At 43.6% G+C, this 17,326-nt stretch overlaps 1 protein-coding gene and 1 long non-coding RNA gene across 4 annotated transcripts in view; one reads left to right on the top strand and one right to left on the bottom strand.

Annotated features, from left to right (window-relative positions):
• The window catches only part of LOC147913737 (uncharacterized), a 42,495-nt gene extending 39,134 nt beyond the window's left edge, over positions 1-3,361 (bottom strand). Inside the window, exon 1 of the long non-coding RNA XR_015556362.1 lies at positions 3,074-3,361. This is a non-coding gene — a long non-coding RNA (uncharacterized LOC147913737). The remainder of the gene's footprint in view (positions 1-3,073) is intronic.
• Positions 3,292-17,326, top strand: part of HMGXB4 (HMG-box containing 4) — a 31,649-nt gene continuing 17,614 nt past the window's right edge. The window contains exons 1-5 of one of the 3 annotated variants that reach the window (XM_014780700.2): positions 3,292-3,376; positions 8,640-8,788; positions 9,034-9,112; positions 9,220-9,334; positions 9,895-10,850. In XM_014780700.2, the coding sequence (XP_014636186.1) occupies positions 9,963-10,850 (888 nt within the window). In that variant the 5' untranslated portion in view covers positions 3,292-3,376; positions 8,640-8,788; positions 9,034-9,112; positions 9,220-9,334; positions 9,895-9,962. Of the gene's footprint in view, positions 3,377-7,907; positions 8,007-8,639; positions 8,789-9,033; positions 9,113-9,219; positions 9,335-9,894; positions 10,851-17,326 lie in introns of all 3 variants that reach the window. The other 2 variants (XM_004418080.3, XM_014780704.2) reach the window with 2 other exon arrangements.

The following is a 17,326-nucleotide window of genomic DNA, read 5'->3' as shown; positions in this document are numbered from 1 at the left end:
TTTGTCTTCCCAGAATAGAGTCCTCTGTTCACTTGTGGAATGACTCCTGCCCCTTTCCAACTTTATGGTTCTGCCAGAAATGGTTCATCATAATATTAAATGATCACATGACCTCAAGCCAACCAATCAGAGTTTTTCCCTGGGATTTTTTTTCCCACGGAGCTGGTGTGGGAAAGCTCTCTTTCCTCTCTGGTCAGGAGACTGTAAGGATGTAAGCCTGGGCTACCTGTGGCCGTGATTCCAGGGCCCTGGGGACTGCCAGCCTGGAAGAATAGAGCTAAGAGGGAGGGATTTGAATCCCTGGACCCAGTTGTCTAGAGGGCCAGCTTCTCTCTGGCTTTTAGTGTTTTTTTACATGAGCCATAAATTTCTTCTTGTCTCTTATGGTAGTTTTAATTAGGTCCCATCGCTCCCACTCCAAAGGGTCCTGACTAATGTGTGTATCCCTGACTGCTTCGCCCATCAGTCCTAGATCAAAGGAGCTGCTCAAAACACAGCTGGAAACGGCAAAGCACGGGAAAATGATCTGAAGAAGAAAACGTCCAAATCAAGCACAACTTAATGGGCCACCACCTGCCACTGCCATGCTCGGGGCAGTTTTACTTGGGTCAGGTGGACCAGAGAACAGTCCCAGCCCCAGAGAGCACCCAGTCTTCACATATCTCAGACGCCATCCTCAACTCATCACGGGACAAGGCATTCTTACCCACAGAGCCCACTGTGACCAAGTCCCTCTCCGTCTCAGGCTGCCAAGTGGGTCCCCCTTTCCCTCTTTCCAAGTTTCAGAAACAAAAGAACCACGATAGTATATTCATTAGAGAATATTCTTCCATCGAGGCTCAGAGGAAGGCCTTGCATCCATTCTAGGAAATACGACCTCCTGGCTTCCACCACCAACTCACTTCTGGCTGAGCGAGCCTCCAGTATACATCTCATCAGAGAAGTCTCCCCTGATCACTCCTTTAAATAACAGTCTTTCGCGCCCCCTACCTCTGGTATCTCTTATCCTACCTAGCATTCTTCTCTTCCTTTGATCATAACCCAATAGGGGATCTATTTATTTATTTTCTGCCCCCAACCCAACTTTACAATGCAAGCTCCAGGGACTCAAAGACTCTCAATTTTGTTCACTTTTCTGTGCCCAACATCTAGGACGGTACCTGACGCATGGTGTGTTTTCAGTGAATATTTGTTAAATGAATGAATGAATGCATGAGCAGTGACACAAGACTGGGAGCAAGTTAATAGAGACAGCAGACTGAGGAGCGAGCCAATTCTGGGTCTACAGGAGGTTAAGGTGAGCAATAACTTGACATGCTCATGCTCAGGTGGGATACAAGAAGGAATGGGACAAATGAGACTCACAAGGCATTCAGGTCCAGGCTAGTGGTACAGCTAAGTGGACAGCCACTGTTTTTGCCTACCTAGCAACCGTGTACCCATCTGACAAAAAACCCTGATTTTCTTTGAGTTTGCCCTACTTTCGGGGGTGAGCATGTGACCTGATTTAGCCAATCAGCATACCCCACACCTTTGCTCATACTGATTGCTTTCTGTTTGGATGCAGATCCAACTCAGGCAATAAAAATCTGCCGAAAGAAAAAAATAACTTCCTCTCCAGGGACACCGCTAGCAGTAAAGATGATAAAGACTGGAGTTACCACCTGGAGCCTGAGAATAAAGCCAACTCAGAGTAAAGCACCATAGAGAGATGTCAAGAAACTCAGTTCCCCCCACCCCACCCCGCGGGATCCAGCCACACCTGAAGGTGCTGGACACGTCAATAATGTCAACCAATAAATTTTCCTTTTCCGATGAACTATTTTGAATTGGGTTTCTGTCACTTACAAATGAAAACATCCTCAGCAATACTGAAGAACAAGAGGGAAATGCATTCTTAAGGCTCTTAAATACCTCACAGGCAAGGTGTCCAGAAGTGCAATCCCACACTTTTTGATGAAACTCATTGCCATCTTTTTGGTAAGGAGGATGGGGGTTGAGAAGAAGGAGGCAATGATCCTAGTTTTATTTATTATTGCATTTACATTTTGGAAATAAATTCAACAACTTCGTCTCAGGTGTTTTAACATCTCAGCATCTCACAGTTGTAAAAGCAGTGATCAAACAGAATCTGATATTCTACACAGTGCAGGAGAGAGGGTATGATATGGTGTAAAGAGCACTGAACCAAGAGTCCAATAATCTGGCTTCTAATCCCTATCTGATCACTAATTGGCAGTGTGGTCTGAGGCAAACCATCTTGCTTCTCGTGGACTCAATTTCTAAGTCCATCAAGTTGACTACATGAACTACATCACCTTCAAGCACCTGTCCAATTCTGGAATGGAAAGCCTGCTAGGACAGGAGTTCCTAATCTTCGTTGGGATCTAAACCCTAGAAAAATACACATGTGCACAAACACACAATTTTTCCTAGAGTTTCGTGGGGTTTACAAATCTAGAAGCCAATCTATATCTCTAACCTCTTCCCTCTACAGTAATGAGGATACTAGTTTCTGCTTGGATTCCTCTGGTGACAGGGAGCTCACTACCTTACAAGGTAGCCAAATACCATTGCATTGCTCTAGAAAAGTAAGTTCGTCTTCATATTGAACCAAGATCTGCACACTGTAATTTCTACCCATTGATCCTAGTTCTCCAGAGCAAATCGGAAAAACCTCTCTCTCTCCTGTGTGTGGCATCTCTTCATTTCTCTGAAGACTGTTTCTAACTTTTAAGTCAAGTAGTTTATTGGGAGAAACGCTGATGATTCGTCATGCGAATTATTTTACAGTGCCTTGTTATAAACATATGTTCTTCCACATCCGAAATATGCCAAACACCCAAATGTAAATGCTAAATTCCAAATAAGCACCACCGCTATTAATCTGCATGATCTAGGTTTTGCAAAGACAGGAATTATTGTATAAAAATATCTTGAAGGAAAGAGCATAGTCTGTTGGAAAGAGCACTGCATTAAGAATTAGAAGATTTGGTATGGTATCCCGCCTCCCACTCTAACTACCTGTGTAAGGCTGGGCAAGTAACTTCACCTCTCTGAGCCTGTTTCTCACCTGTAAACTGTGACAAAACCTGAGTCACAGGGATGCAGCGAGGATTAAATGATATAACGTTCGTAAAGCTTCTAGCCCAAGCCTGGCACAGAGCAACCTCTCAATGAACACTGGTTCCCGAGCTTAGCCAGGTCCCGGTTTCATTCGATGCGCTCGGCGCTCCTCGCGGGCGGGAGTCCCCTCCGCGAGCCGGAGTCTGCGCTCTGGGCTCGACTGAGGCTGCCTGGCCGCTCGCGCTTTTCTCTCCTCCAAGATGGCGGCGGTCGGCGGCGCTGAGGCGGGATCCGGACGAGCCGAGTGAAGGTAGCGGCGAGCGGAGCCCCCACGAGGCCGGCCTGGGCCCCCTCCCCGAGGCGGCAGCGGCCCCGCCCCGCCACCACCCGCCGCCGGGGGCCCGCGACACCGCCCCGGGGGCGCCCCAGGCCCGTCGCGGCCTAGCCCGGGGGCCGAGCCGGGGACTGGAGTAGCGGCCGCAGTCCGCCCGCGGGCAGAGGCTGGAGCGGGCCGGAGGAGGAAGGAGGGCGGGAGCTGTTCAAATGGGGAAGGCGGGAAAGCTCCGGGGCCGGGAGGGGGCGTGCGGCCGCCCGGGGGACCTGCGGGCCGGGGCCGCCCCTCCCCCTGCCCGGGCCGTCTCCGCCCTCGGGGGCGCAGGGAGGCCGCGGGAAGCCGGGTCGGGGCCGCCGGGCGGCGCGGCGCCCGGGATGCGGGGTCCCTGGGGCTGTCAAGGGGCGAGGGCCCGGAGCCGGGGCGGAGGGAGGGCTGCGTGCTCGGCTGGCAGGAGAGGATGCGAGGAGCCCTCTTCTTTTCCTGTTCCCAGAGCTTTGTGCAACTAGCTGTTGCTGCAGAACTGCCGGGGGAATCCCACTGGTGTGGTGTGGGGACCGCAAAAATGGGGGTCCTGAGGGCTCTTTGTATAAATAACTTGATGTTGTGCGTACTCTTGGCGTGCGACCCAGTTTGAAGGTGCCTTCGTAGCGGGATCGTCCCCATACAGGCCCATTTCCCCCGCAACTATTACTTGTAGATCCACTTTCTTTTTTTATTACGCAGAAGAGGAGAAACATCCGTCTCCCTTCTTTTGGGTGGCTAAGCGGCTGATTCTATTCCCTCGGAGCAGAATAAATAAAACACTATCCAAAGGAAAGCCTGTTGACTGGACGAGGCTTGTCAAAATTTGTGTTGCTGGTTTTTTGAGAAATGTGTGTTGTCAGCCGATCTGTGCGGTGGTCGTGGTTCCGCTTAATTGCACTGCAATGGGAGGATTCGATCCCCATCCCGGGCTGTCAGGATCTCTGCAGTTTCCAGAGCTGGCAGGGGCTGTGAGTGCTGCATAGGTAGGTTCTTGGAGAAGGGAGTGGCCAGAAATCGGAGTCGCTGCCTTCTGAGATTGGAGGAAATCTCGGCGAAAATGAGAAGACATCAACTACTGGTATCCCCGAAGTAAAGACAACAGCAATTCAGAAACGCAACAGCTGGATGCGCATCCTCCTTTTGCTGCACTGACTGGCAATCTGAGTTCCTGAAAGACGTGCTGCAAGAAGAGAACACGGAATCCTCAAGAAGGCTCTCACCCTGGACCAGCCCTGGATTTCAGGATTTCGCTTACTGCCCAGTTTCCGGGGCTTACTTTGGTCCCTCTTTTTCAATACTCTTTTACATTCAGGGATGGAGAAGCTTGGTGATTGCTGGGACTCAGATTACCTCAAAAAATCACCTTCTGAAACTCTTTTTCCAGTATTTATAATTTGGACTTTAAAAAGAACAAAAAGTACTGTATCTGATGATTTTCAGTTTTTCCCTAATTACTTTGGTAATCCTGAAAGCTGTTCCTGGACGTACGCGTATACTTATCTACAAGTGGAAGATCAGCTCTGCTTCTCCTTTTTCATATCCTGAAGAAAAATCCCAAAAGACCCATTTAACAATTTGCACATTTCAGAAGTACACATTTTTTATGATGGCTTACTTCCATAAACAGCATTAAGTAATGAGCTTTTACTTATGTTGTCATTTCTTAGCATACGGAGAGGAACATATTTATAAAATCACCCTGCCTCTTGAAGTTGACAACATTGAATTCTATAAACTCCAAAATTATGGAATTCAGGAGAATGGGTTTTAACACCTGTTTTACATTTGCCAACATTTAATGTAATTATGGCCTGTGTTTTTCTGATGTGAAATTCAAACCTAATATTTTCATTTTCGTTAATCCTCACAATCTGCTGCCTAACCCTGAACTCTGAATTTATCGTGGATAGTATTCATGACCTGGAATAATTATCAGGGGAGTCATATGATCTTATATAAATGTTGCCCTAACTCTGCCTTTCTTCCACACTGTTGCGTGAGACTTCTTTATCTGGTTTCATCTTTCTTCTATGACTCAGCAACCAAAACTAACCCCTGATCTGCAACAATATCCTGATTTAAAGCACCTGGAAATTCAGGGTCCATCAGTTGCCCAAGCTGTGAGTGACATAGTCCATTGCGTTGAATTTTAGTTTTTTAAGCTCTTGGCTGTCCCAGTTCTTTAGAGTTGGCCTTGCCTTCAGGCCCCATTCATTTTTTCCTATAGGTTATTTAATCCTGTAATTTATAAAATGCTCTTCAGTGTTTTTATGAAAATTTAAATAGTGGCAGGCCTAATTCTAATACATAATGCTAACACCAGCACATGTTTACTGTGTTGGCCTGTGCCTCTGAGGATCAGCACCTAATTTTCTGTTCCTTTTCACAGCTTGTTAAATCCACTGGTGGTTTTTCAAAGCAGTCAGTTATGAGACCCTGGGTGCTTTTTCATAGTCCAGCAAGTGGCATTGTTTTCTTTCTCATACTGTCTTCAGAGGTACTTATTCCTATCCTGACTGTTAGTTGTTCAACTCTATTTTATGTTAGTTTTGATGTTACCAAAGGGAAGGCCTGGTTATCAGTCTCAGGACCTGCCTTTGCTTCATTTAGAAGTGCATTTTGTTGTTGATGTTGACAGTAGATTGGTGGCCATCTTGATGATGAATTTTTAAGATTTTTCCCCATTATTTCTTAAACATTCTTTGCCAAAATTCATTTGGCATGGAAAACATTTAACTTGAGGTGTCAAGTTGTGGTGTTTCTTGGCATTATCAGCCTGTGAAAACTAATGGTATCTATATATTTTTCTAATAAACTCAATGTTTTAGTGCCAATGAGAGGATATACTATTTTCAAATGAATGGATATGATTCCCTATGACATTCTCCCTCTCCTCACCCCTTTTGGGGTTAGCACCACTTGGGTGGAAAGGGGAGGACAATAATTTCTGTTTGAGAAAGTTTAATACTTAATGCTGGAACATGAAAAACTGGCTACATTACATATCTGGCCTACTCTTATTTCTACATGAGACCTGACCTTACAGCCCCTTCATTTCCTATGGAAAGCCCTTTGAGCAAGCAGTTCTCCAATTTATCTTTAAAATAATCCAGTTCATTTTATTTCTTTACTTCATTGTGGCTCTCTTCTCTTGACCAAATCCATTCTTCATTCTACTTCTTCAGGAAGCAGAGAAATGCTGTTTTATGTTTCTTTTCTTAATCTTATTTATAAATCATTCTTGGTAATACTTCTTTTTCTGTTTTCAATTTAGGCATATCTGTGCATTGTATTTTATCTGACTTGTGCAATTAAGTCTTATTTCGTTTATTTTAAATGTAACTCTTATGAGTTTCCCTTGTTACTCAAATTCATCTTTTCTTTCACAAAAGTTATGTACTTCGGTATTACTCATACCTACCTGAAGGGATTGGCAATGTCTCCTTGAAATGTCCTTCAGCATTTCTAAATCCCGTTATAGTAATGAAGGCAAAATAAAATTTAAATAAATGACCAATCAGATCAACTTTTAAACACTTCGCTAACTGGATGAAAACATTTTCGATACATTTAGTATTTAAATTTCCTGCAGGAATTGTGACGTTGCCTGTCCTTAAAGTATTTGAAGAACTTTACCTTAGACTGCAGTTTATGGCTTGTCATCTTCAAAGTAAAAATGGACATGTAAACTTGAATGCCAAAAAAATAATTTTAGCAAATTCAAGACAATATTTAGGCATTTAAGTTATAGTAATTCTTTAAATTAGTGAAAATCTTAATCAAAAACTTCATCACTAGTGGACAAATGGTCACTCTTCCTTGTTTTCACCTAGCCTTTAAGAAAGGCTTGATAGCGCTGAAAGCTGTCATATGGCCAGCTAATATGTGTACCTGCTTTTACACTGCTGTGATTTTGAGCAAATTCATATAGCCCAACAAAATGCATACAAAACAATTATGCTCTGAAGATCTTTAATGTCCCTGTAGTGTTATCATCATTTCTGTTTAAATTGCAATACAATAGATTTTAGCTATCACCAATCCAAATGGTAGGATTTTGTGGTCCGAATGTGTGGTGTAATCTCTCTTCCTCTGCATCCTACTTGATCTGTGCATTTTGTAACCATGGCTGAACCTATCCCTCTGACTTGATGTCGGTTTTTACCCTGTCTCAGTGTTGTCAGTCCTGTTGGCATTTCAGAAATTCTCATTAATTTTGAAGTATATTTTTATATGGGAGCTATTTTAAATACTTCCCCAAACGACAACTTAAATTCGTGAATCAAATCAGATTAAGCCTAGCGCACTTCCTGCAGTTTCAACCCCAGTATGTTTACAAACAGGATGAGGAGGTGACGAGACACTCCTCTATTTCTTGCTGCCCTTCCAGTCTGCCCTTGGATCACTACGCATTTCCACCCAGAAGGTTGCTTCTCCACAGTGATTTCACATTACAGGAGGGTTTTCCTTCTTTGTTTCTCAGACCTGGTCCTGTAGACGGGAAGGAGCCTGGACACAGTGGCACATTCTCAAAGGCCCTGCAGGACCACCATGGCTTATGATGACTCCGTGAAGAAAGAAGGTATGACCCCTTAATCTGAGAAGCATTCCAAAGGGGGTGTCCTCTTCAATCCCTGCAGCCCATGGACATAGAGACCAGGACTGGCCATCACAGCCTGGACTCCCAGAGCACTGTTAAGCCTCCTCATCATCCCCAGCCTGGGCCTGTGGAAACGAAAACCAGGACAGGGTTCCAACACAAGAGTCTCAAATATAAGTCTTTGTAGTCTCTCAGGGTGATTCCCTGCAGCACTCGTGGTCCTCGCCAGCTCCAGTGTGCAGGAGTCTGGGGCTAGGAATCACGTATTGGACTCCCAGAGCAGCACAACACGTGAATCCTTACTCTTTTCAGCCTTACCTCTGCAAGTCTGTGTCCACCTGCCAAATCACAACTAAGAAACCATGTCTGAGGATGCACATTGGGCCTTTGCGTAGCGTGGAAGCATTGTTTCTTCAGGTTTGATTCTTGTATTTGCAGCCAAATCATCAAGGAATATTCTTGTCCCCTTGGATCTAGTCCTGTATTCCAGTGGACTTACTGAAACATTATTTTAATTTGGAAATGGAGGGACTGTTGCATTACATATGTGGTGATTTGGTTGTTAACTTACTTGACTTTCTCATTTCCTCTCCCAAATGAACCTGTGCCTCTCAGATTGCTTTGATGGTGATCACGGCTTTGAAGACATAGGACTAGCAGCTGGCCGAAGCCAACGAGAAAAGAAACGTTCTTACAAAGATTTTTTAAGGGAAGAGGAAGAAATCGCTGCACAGGTCAGGAATTCTTCCAAGAAGAAGTTAAAGGTAAATTCTAAACATTTGAATTAGGAAAGTTTTAAACTATTTCATATTTCCTAATATTTAAAGAAAGAAGTTTCTTTTAAAAACTTTTCAAAAAAAATAAACATCATTCACATCTATTTGTATTATTTCCTATGTTTTTCTTTGTTTTCTGAAGTCAGAAATCATCAAAAAACAAGATTGGTTCCAAACTGCTTTTGCCTCATCGTCTTATTCATTGATCAATTCTTCTTCCTCTTTAATTCCAGGATAGTGAATATTACTTCTTGGGGACGGACACGCACAAGAAGAAAAGGAAGCACTCCTCTGATGATTACTACTATGGAGGTAAGGATGGGAAAGGGCAACAGGTGGGATAAACACATCACTGGTTCTTGGAGTCGGGGTAGGGGAAAGGGATCCAGATGTTGCTGACTCAGTGGCCTATTTAACAGGACAGTGGTTCTTGTTCTGAGTGCCGATAAACCAGTGTGAAGGAGGAGAGAGGTGGAGGGCTGGTATTTTGGAGGATTCAGCATAGAAGAACAGTCTTCATTTGTGATACACCAGGTACCAGGTTCCTTCTCCCCCCAATCATCCACTTATCTTGTGCCCATTGTTATCTAGCATCCCTTTTGCCATATGTCGTCCTGGGCCTTCTGGCCTGCACCTGTGGGTTATTTCTCAATCCAGTGCATATCCACTCACAAGACCAGTTTTTCTTAGCTATATTATGCACATAGCTGATGAGACTAACTCTTTACTAGAATGGGTTTGTCCTGAACACAGAAACAAATGATACTCTGTCTGCAGCGTAATCTAAATTGTAACTACTCGTAATCCCACAGTTACAGTCCATTCTTCTGGGTATGGTCTCTTTGGTTGCTTGTGAAGACTCAGTGAAGAAAACGACTTCAGTGGGAAGAACTGTCTCCAGGGTCAGAGGCAGAATCCACCAAGCCAAGAAGCACCTGAGCATCATGTCTGAGCGTTAGGAGTCAGCTGAAGGGCCTCCCCTCAAATCATTCCTGTTAGTCTTTTCCTCATGTTAGTTGGGTGTTTTGGTGAGAGAGGAAACTTGTTGGAAGTCGCTTTGTCATATGGACATTACTTCTCTTGATTATTTCTAGATATTTCGTCTTTGGAATCGTCACAGAAGAAAAAGAAAAAGTCCAGCCCGCAGCCTGCTGATACAGCTATGGACCTGTTGAAAGCTATCACTTCTCCACTGGCAACAGGCTCCAAGCCCTCCAAAAAGACAGGGGAAAAATCTGCTAGTTCTTCAAGCCATTCAGAGAGTAAAAAGGAACACCACAGGAAGAAAGGGAGTGGGAGCAGTGGGGAACTCACCCTGGAGGATGGTAGTTCCCACAAATCCAAAAAAATGAAACCGCTCTACGTGAGCACAGAGACACTGAGGCTTCGTGAGCCTGATGGCTTGAAGATGAAACTCATTCTCTCGCCAAAGGAGAAGGGCAGCGGCTCGGTTGATGAGGAGTCTTTTCAGTACCCCTCTCAACAGGCGGCTGTGAAAAAATCCTCTAAGAAATCAGCTCGGGATGAGCAAGGTGCTTTACTCCTAGGACACGAGTTACAGAGCTTTCTGAAAACAGCCCGGAAGAAGCACAAGTCATCCTCAGACCCACACTCGTCTCCTGGCCCTGAAGGCTGTGGGTCTGACGCCTCCCAGTTCCCAGAATCCCACAGTGCTAACCTGGATCTTTCAGGGCTTGAACCTATTCTAGTAGAGTCAGACTCATCCTCTGGTGGGGAGCTAGAGGCCGGGGAGTTAGTGATAGATGATTCTTACCGGGAAGTCAAGAAGAAAAAGAAGTCCAAGAAGAGCAAAAAGAAGAAGGACAAGGAGAAGCATAAAGAGAAGCGGCACTCCAAGTCCAAGAGAAGTTCAGGACTTGGTGCTGCGGCAGTGGGAGAGGGCGCAGTGACCCCTGGCCCCCCTCCCAGCATCCCGTACACTGGCGCAGCTGCCCCTCCCCCCCCACTTCCGGGCCTCCACGCAGATGGGCACAGTGAGAAAAAAAAGAAAAAGGAGGAGAAGGACAAGGAGAGAGAGAGAGGAGAAAAGGTAAAACATTTCTTAAGTGTGGTGGGGGATCAGGGAGGAAGCAGGTTTTTCCTTGATAATAGTAAGTGGACTTGGAATTAAGCCACTGAGGTGAACCACTGGGAGTGTAGCAAGGTAAGGGGATGGTTGGAGTGACATCAAGTATGAAGCACTACCAGTGGCCCAGTCTGTCTGGTACAAATAGGAGCAATCGTAAGTGTTCATGGGTTTTCTTAATACAGTTGTTCTTCCATTGTGCCAAGCACAGGTGTGGGAATACCGTGGCTTATTCTGACTGGTACTTAGAATTCATAGAAGGAGCCCACCCCAGCTTCTTTCACTTGGCAGCACTGTCTGCCTGGGACAGTTGAGAGATATGAAAAGGTATTCTATGAGTTCATTTTGAAAAATAGATTTTCAAAATTAGGAGATTAGAGAATAATAACAAAGTTAACAATGTGCTAATGGCTTTCCACTAACTGGTGTTGGCTACTTTCTGGTATTCTTTTTAGTGTCAAATGTGTATTCTTTCACATTTGAGAGCTTACTGTTTGCTGAGCCCAATGCTGTAAAACGTCAAGAGGTGCAAAGATGAGCAGGACATAGTTCTGGACCTTAGGGAGCTCACTGTCGAGATAGGAATGAGAAATCAGCCACTTGGGTTTGATTTGTTTCTCACAACTCAAGAAATTTTCTAGCAGTTGTGCTTTAGGGGCTGATGACTGTGTCATTAAAGGTTTCCTTTAAAAAATAAACATTTTTTCCCCTGTTATCAAAGTAATATATTATTTTTGTAGAAATATAGAAATTCAAAATAGTAAGAAGAAAAAAGCAGTCACAGGTTGCCACTTAAGGACAGCCATTTTCTTCCTTTGTTTATAGTTCTACAAAGTGAAATGTCAGATAAAATCTGAAAGAAAAGCTACTAAGAAAGAGAAAATCAAATATATTAAGAATTTGGGAATGGCAGTTTTATTTCAATCTGTAATTGAGTTGCAAGTTGTTTTCTCCAGTGCAAAGAGTGCCTTTTAAGAAAGTATGTGCGTTTCAGAAAGAAAAAATAAAACTACCTTCTGAGCCAGAATCAATGTGAGAATAAAGAACTGGATAGTCAAATACCAGGTCAGGTTTTATTTGTTCGTTTATTTGAAAATTGCTTTGTGAAATAGTATATATTCTTTGTAAGATTCTGTTCATCCTAAGAATTTTCAGTGATATATGACAGTGCCATAAACTAATCTCACAGTGCTGAATGTGGGAGGGCAGAGTGGTCAGAGAAAGCTTGAAAAAGAAAAAGGATTTCAGTGGGAGGGAATGCATGAAGGGAGGCGGAGAGATGTTTAGGAACTCCAGTCCTGTGTTTCTAACTGCCTGGTGCATATTTCTACTTGTATGCGTTGGGTACCTCAGACCCAGGTGTCACTAATTGAGCTCATTGTCCAGACCCCCCAAACCTACATCTCCTCCTCCATCTCCTTCTATATTCCCCCTGTCCGACCAGTCAACCTCAACTCAGGACTGTATGCATATCGTTTTTCTCAACAGTTTATTATGAAATTTTTCAAACAAAAAGCATTGAAAGAATTGTACAGTGAACACCACATGCAACCCACTGAGATTCTACAGTTAATATTTTCCTATTTGCTTTATCATTACATCTATCCATCCATCCATCTTATCTTTTTTAATGTATTTCAAAGTAAGTTGTAGATATTATACACTTCATCCCTATACACTCCAGCTTGCACATCATTAACTTAAGCTCAATATTTGTTTTCAGGGTTTTTTTAGGTAAATTTACATATGATAAAATGCACAAATGTTAAGCATACTGTTTGATGAGTGTTAATAAATGCACACACCTGTGTGACCAAATATCTATCAAGATAGAGACATTACCATCATCCCACAGAGCTCTCACACCTCTTCCCAGGCCCACCCCTAGAGCCAACCACTGTTGTGATTTTTTTCCAACTTTATGGTTCACTTTTGGTTTGTTTTGTTTTGTTTTTCTGCTGAGGAAGATTCACCCTGGGCTAATATTTGTGCCAGTCTTCCTCCATTTTTTATGTGGGTCACCACCACAGTGTGGCTGACAAGTCATGTAGGTTCGCGCCTGGAATCTGAACCTGCAAACCCAGACCGCCAAAGCGGAGCACGCCAAACTCAACCACTACACCACGGGGCCGGCCCCATTAGGGTTCACTTTTACATTTCCCTCTTCCCTGCTCCCCTCTGACTATTTCCACTCAAATGTTAGGCTGATAGTCTTCCTCCTCAATAACTTCCACGCCTTTATGTCCTCCATTACCACTGCCGCTATCTTGGGCCTCATCCCTCCCTGTAATGTAATAAATGGCCTCCTTTCTGTTTCTTCTCCCACACAATTAATCTTACACGTTGATGCCAGAATGCTCTTAAGTACCACATCGATGATGACAGTCCTCTGTTCAACGTCTTCAGTGGGTCCTCACTGCCTCTGTGTTAGACTGTAAGCCCCTGGAGGCCCAGGATCGTGTCTGTCTTGCTCTCCACTCTATCCCTAGTACCTAACCTGCACTCTGCCCTGTTGTAGGTGGTCAGTAAATACTTGTTGAATGAGTAAGTATCAAAAGTCCAAACTCTGGGCGAAGCATTCGTAATTGTCTGCGATTTAGCCCTAAACCTCCCTTGGCAGCTTTACCTCTTCTTAAAGAGGTAAAGATCTACATACACTGTGTGGAAGCTAAACTTGTTTCCCACACATCCTCACCTCCAGTCCTCTGCTCATTCTTTGCAGCGACCTTCTTCCCTTTCTCATGTATGGAAGCTCCGCCTGCCCTTCAGGACCTAGACAAATGCCACCTCTTCTAACATCCTGACACTCCAGTCAGACAGAATTCACTTCTGAGCTCCCCCAGCACCTGCTCGCTCTCACATTGCACTCGTTTTCTTCCTTATGTTGGAGTTCTCTTTGTACATATTCCATTTCCCCTAGTAAAGATTATAAGCTCCTTCTGGGTGTTTTAGCTCCTTAGGGACTGTTTTAGTCACCTTAATATTACCTTCAGCTCCTCAGTGTCCTTGGTAAGCATTTCGTGATGTATGTCAAATGAATGAATATATGGATGAAAACATGGTATTGAAAAGGTAGGTTGGGAGCAAATTGTAGAGAATTTTCAGTGCCAAAATAAAGGATTTGGCAATGGGCACTTTGGAGTTATGAGCAGAGTTTAGATGTGCTCTAAATGATAATTTAAGGAAACAATGATGGAGCTGTACCAGGTGGATGAGACTGAGGAGAGCCTTGTGACCCAGGAGGTTATTATAGTCCAGGGTCAGTAATGCCTGAGAGAAATAGAGTGGAAGAGACGGATTCAGGAGACTCGGAAGGAAAAACTGACAAGAGCTGGCAACAGGGCTTGGATCTGGGGAGCCAGAAACATAAATGAGTATAAAGATGTCCCTTAACGTTTTGAATCCGGGTGCCTTGGAAAATAAAATTATAATCTCCTCAAGGGTAGGGACTTATTTATAATTCCCCCATGTGGCTAGCAATTGATAGTGAGAAGTGAATTTTAGTTTATGGCAAAAACCTTATTATGTATCAGTATGTGATTCTGGTTGTCCAAAAAACTTGAAATAGTCATACTCTGAATTTAATCATTTATTTATCCAGCAAATATTTATGGAACATATACCTTGTTTTTTAAACCTCACCTGTGCATAAAAATTTGCTATGGAGCTGTAAGAAATAACCTTTCCTGGATTTTGTTTCAGTATGAAAAAGAGCTATCTAAACGTCTACCTAGAGATAGAAAGGAATGCTTCAGGAATAGTGTTCCCTCCTCCTGCAGTGAGCAGAGACTGGAGAGCCAGCTGTGAGAAATGCTGATGGCCCCTGTGCGCACTTTCTGCCTTAGATTCTATGACCAGGATGGTAATAAAAATAGAGAAGCAAGAAGAACAGCTGGTGTGGGAGAAGAAGAAAAGTTCAGATTTTAGAGTGTAAGTAAGCATCAGGAGATCCAGCATAGCTAAGTGGTTAAGAGAGGGGGCTCTGGAGCCAGACCGCTTGGGTTCGAATCCTGGTTCTACCACTTATAAGCTATGTGATGTTGGACAGGTTGCATAACTTCTCCATCTGTAAGTTAGGGATATTAATAGACCTGTTTAATAGGGTTGTTAAGGATTAAATGAGGTAATAAACATAAAAGTGTTTAGGGCCTCCATGTACCAAGGCCTTCTGGGTGCCACAGCAAACTCACGGGCACCACTGGATGTTTTAAATATATTACATTTTCAAAAGAAACAGCAGTACTTGACATCTGTCAGATAGCTTATGAACTGCTAGCTCAAAGTAATTCACAGTTTCAACATCTTAATCATGTTACGTTCCTTTCAATAATGCTGTATCTTTTTGCAGCTAAGTTTTCTGTGATTGCTGTGATAAAAAGCAAGTACCATATGAAACCCACTTTGGCACCGTGAACCAAGAAAGTTTGGGAGTCTTGGCTTTGCACAATGCTCAGCACATTAGTGAGCATTCAGTAAATGTTAGTTTTTAATCATCATCTCGGGAGAATTTCCAGAGAGCAGTGGAATTGCAAGAGCTAGAATTCAGTAGAATAGTTGAAACTAGGGTTGAAAATTGGGTGTTCATGTGCAAGACATGAGATATGTGAGTGGATAAGAGGGAATGAGCCCAGAGGAGAATCTTGACTGACATTAGGGCACTGAAAAAGGAAGAGGGGGCAATTGTGTTGGAGGAGAAACCAGACAGGGTCAGTGTCACAGAAATGAGGGGACAGACAGTTTCAGGAATAGACTAGTCTCATGGTAGAGAGGCCAAGGGGTTCAAGTGTGATGGGGAAGCATGGAAGCCAGATGGGCAGAGTTCGTGGAAGAATGAGAAGCAAAGGCAGCAGGGTGGAACTCATTGGAGAATTTTGACTGAGACGTAACATTTTCAGTGTTGGGTTTTGTTTGGGGAGTGGTTTTTGGTTTTTTTATTTCTTTGCTTGCTTGTTTGTTGTGAATCCTGCTTCCTAAGGAGGAGTAGAGAATCGTACAGTAATATCTTGATGATTTCCCCTAAAGATCATCCCATGGGAGTGGAAGTTCTCTGTTTATATTGGAGGAGCAGGATACGGTAACATACCGTACTTTTGGTTTTACTAAATCAGTAAAAGCCCATTCACTACCACTCAAAATAATATCTGTGATGTTGCCACTTCAGAGGCATGCCTTCAGTTATCTCTATGTTTCCCGAATATTCACATTCTTCTAAGCAACCTAGGGCTGGGCCGGGTAGCCTGGTGCCTGGCACACTGAGGCGTTGTCGTTGATCTACTAATAAACTAAATTCTGAGATATAGCTAGACGTGTGATGGGATTACATAAATTCTCTGGTATAACTGAAATTGAGTAACAACCATCCATTGAGTGCTGGCTACCTGCCAGGCTCTCCTAAGCATTTTATATAACGTAGCCGTCTTGACTGATAGGTATCTTGAGCCCCTTTTGATGGAGGAAGAAGCTGAGAAGAAAAGACATGAAGCCAAAATTTTAATACAGGTTTCTTTAACCCCTAGCCTATACCACATGCCTTTCTAAAACTTGGAGAGATGGTTACCTAGTGCCATAATACACCCTTGGCAAAGCTAAAAGTAGGTTCTAGGTTAAAGGAAACCGATAGAGTGAGCTGGTGTCTGAGGTTTGTCCTATTGAGCTGTAGAGATGTTGTTTTTAAATGCAAGAGGCAGAGTATAGTGAAGTGGCTGAAAGCTTGGGCTCGAGTTCAGCAGGCTTGGTTTCTTGTTCCAGTCTGCTGCTTACCAGCTTTGTTCTCTTGAGACTGCTTCCTCGCTTCTCTGCTCATTTGTGAAGTGGGGTTATTTAGACTAAATTAGGTGCTACATGTAACACGCTTAGCACAGGGTGTGGCTGAGTAAACAGCTGCTGTTACAATTACTGTCACTTTCATCTTAAGTTCTTCAAAAGGATAAATGTACTTGAAAACATCTTTTTAAAACTGGGTTTTCAACCACTCATTTCACATATTAGACTAAGCAAGGAGACTAGGCTTTTGTGGTTTTGTTTTTGTTTGTTTTTGCTTTTTAATACAACCACCGCCTTTTAGGAAGCAAACTTCACAGTTATCTCACTTATTTGGGAAACAGTTAAGAACCAGAAAGAAAACAGGGTCTCTAGGGAGCAAAAGCAGATGTTATAAAGCAAGTTTCCTACAGCTCATTGGGGCACTCATGGGCGCTGGGGGAAGGAGCATTGGCTGGAGATGACTCACGTGACCTCTGTGACCCTGTTCTTCCTAGAATAGTGAACTAGTATCCAGCCTACCTCTACAAGGGTGTTGTGAAAATCAGATGAGTTGAGGCAAATGGATACACTCTCTGCCCTTTTCACACACAGTTCTGAGACATCATTCATTCACTACATATTTATTCTGCATTTACATTGCCAGGTGCTATGGATACAAGGATGAATACGATAGTGTT

This window comes from Ceratotherium simum, chromosome 25 (genome assembly GCF_057802395.1).
Source record: "Ceratotherium simum simum isolate JZ-2026a chromosome 25, ASM5780239v1, whole genome shotgun sequence".
Lineage (NCBI taxonomy): Eukaryota > Metazoa > Chordata > Mammalia > Perissodactyla > Rhinocerotidae > Ceratotherium > Ceratotherium simum.
This window is presented reverse-complemented; position numbering and strand designations above follow the sequence as displayed.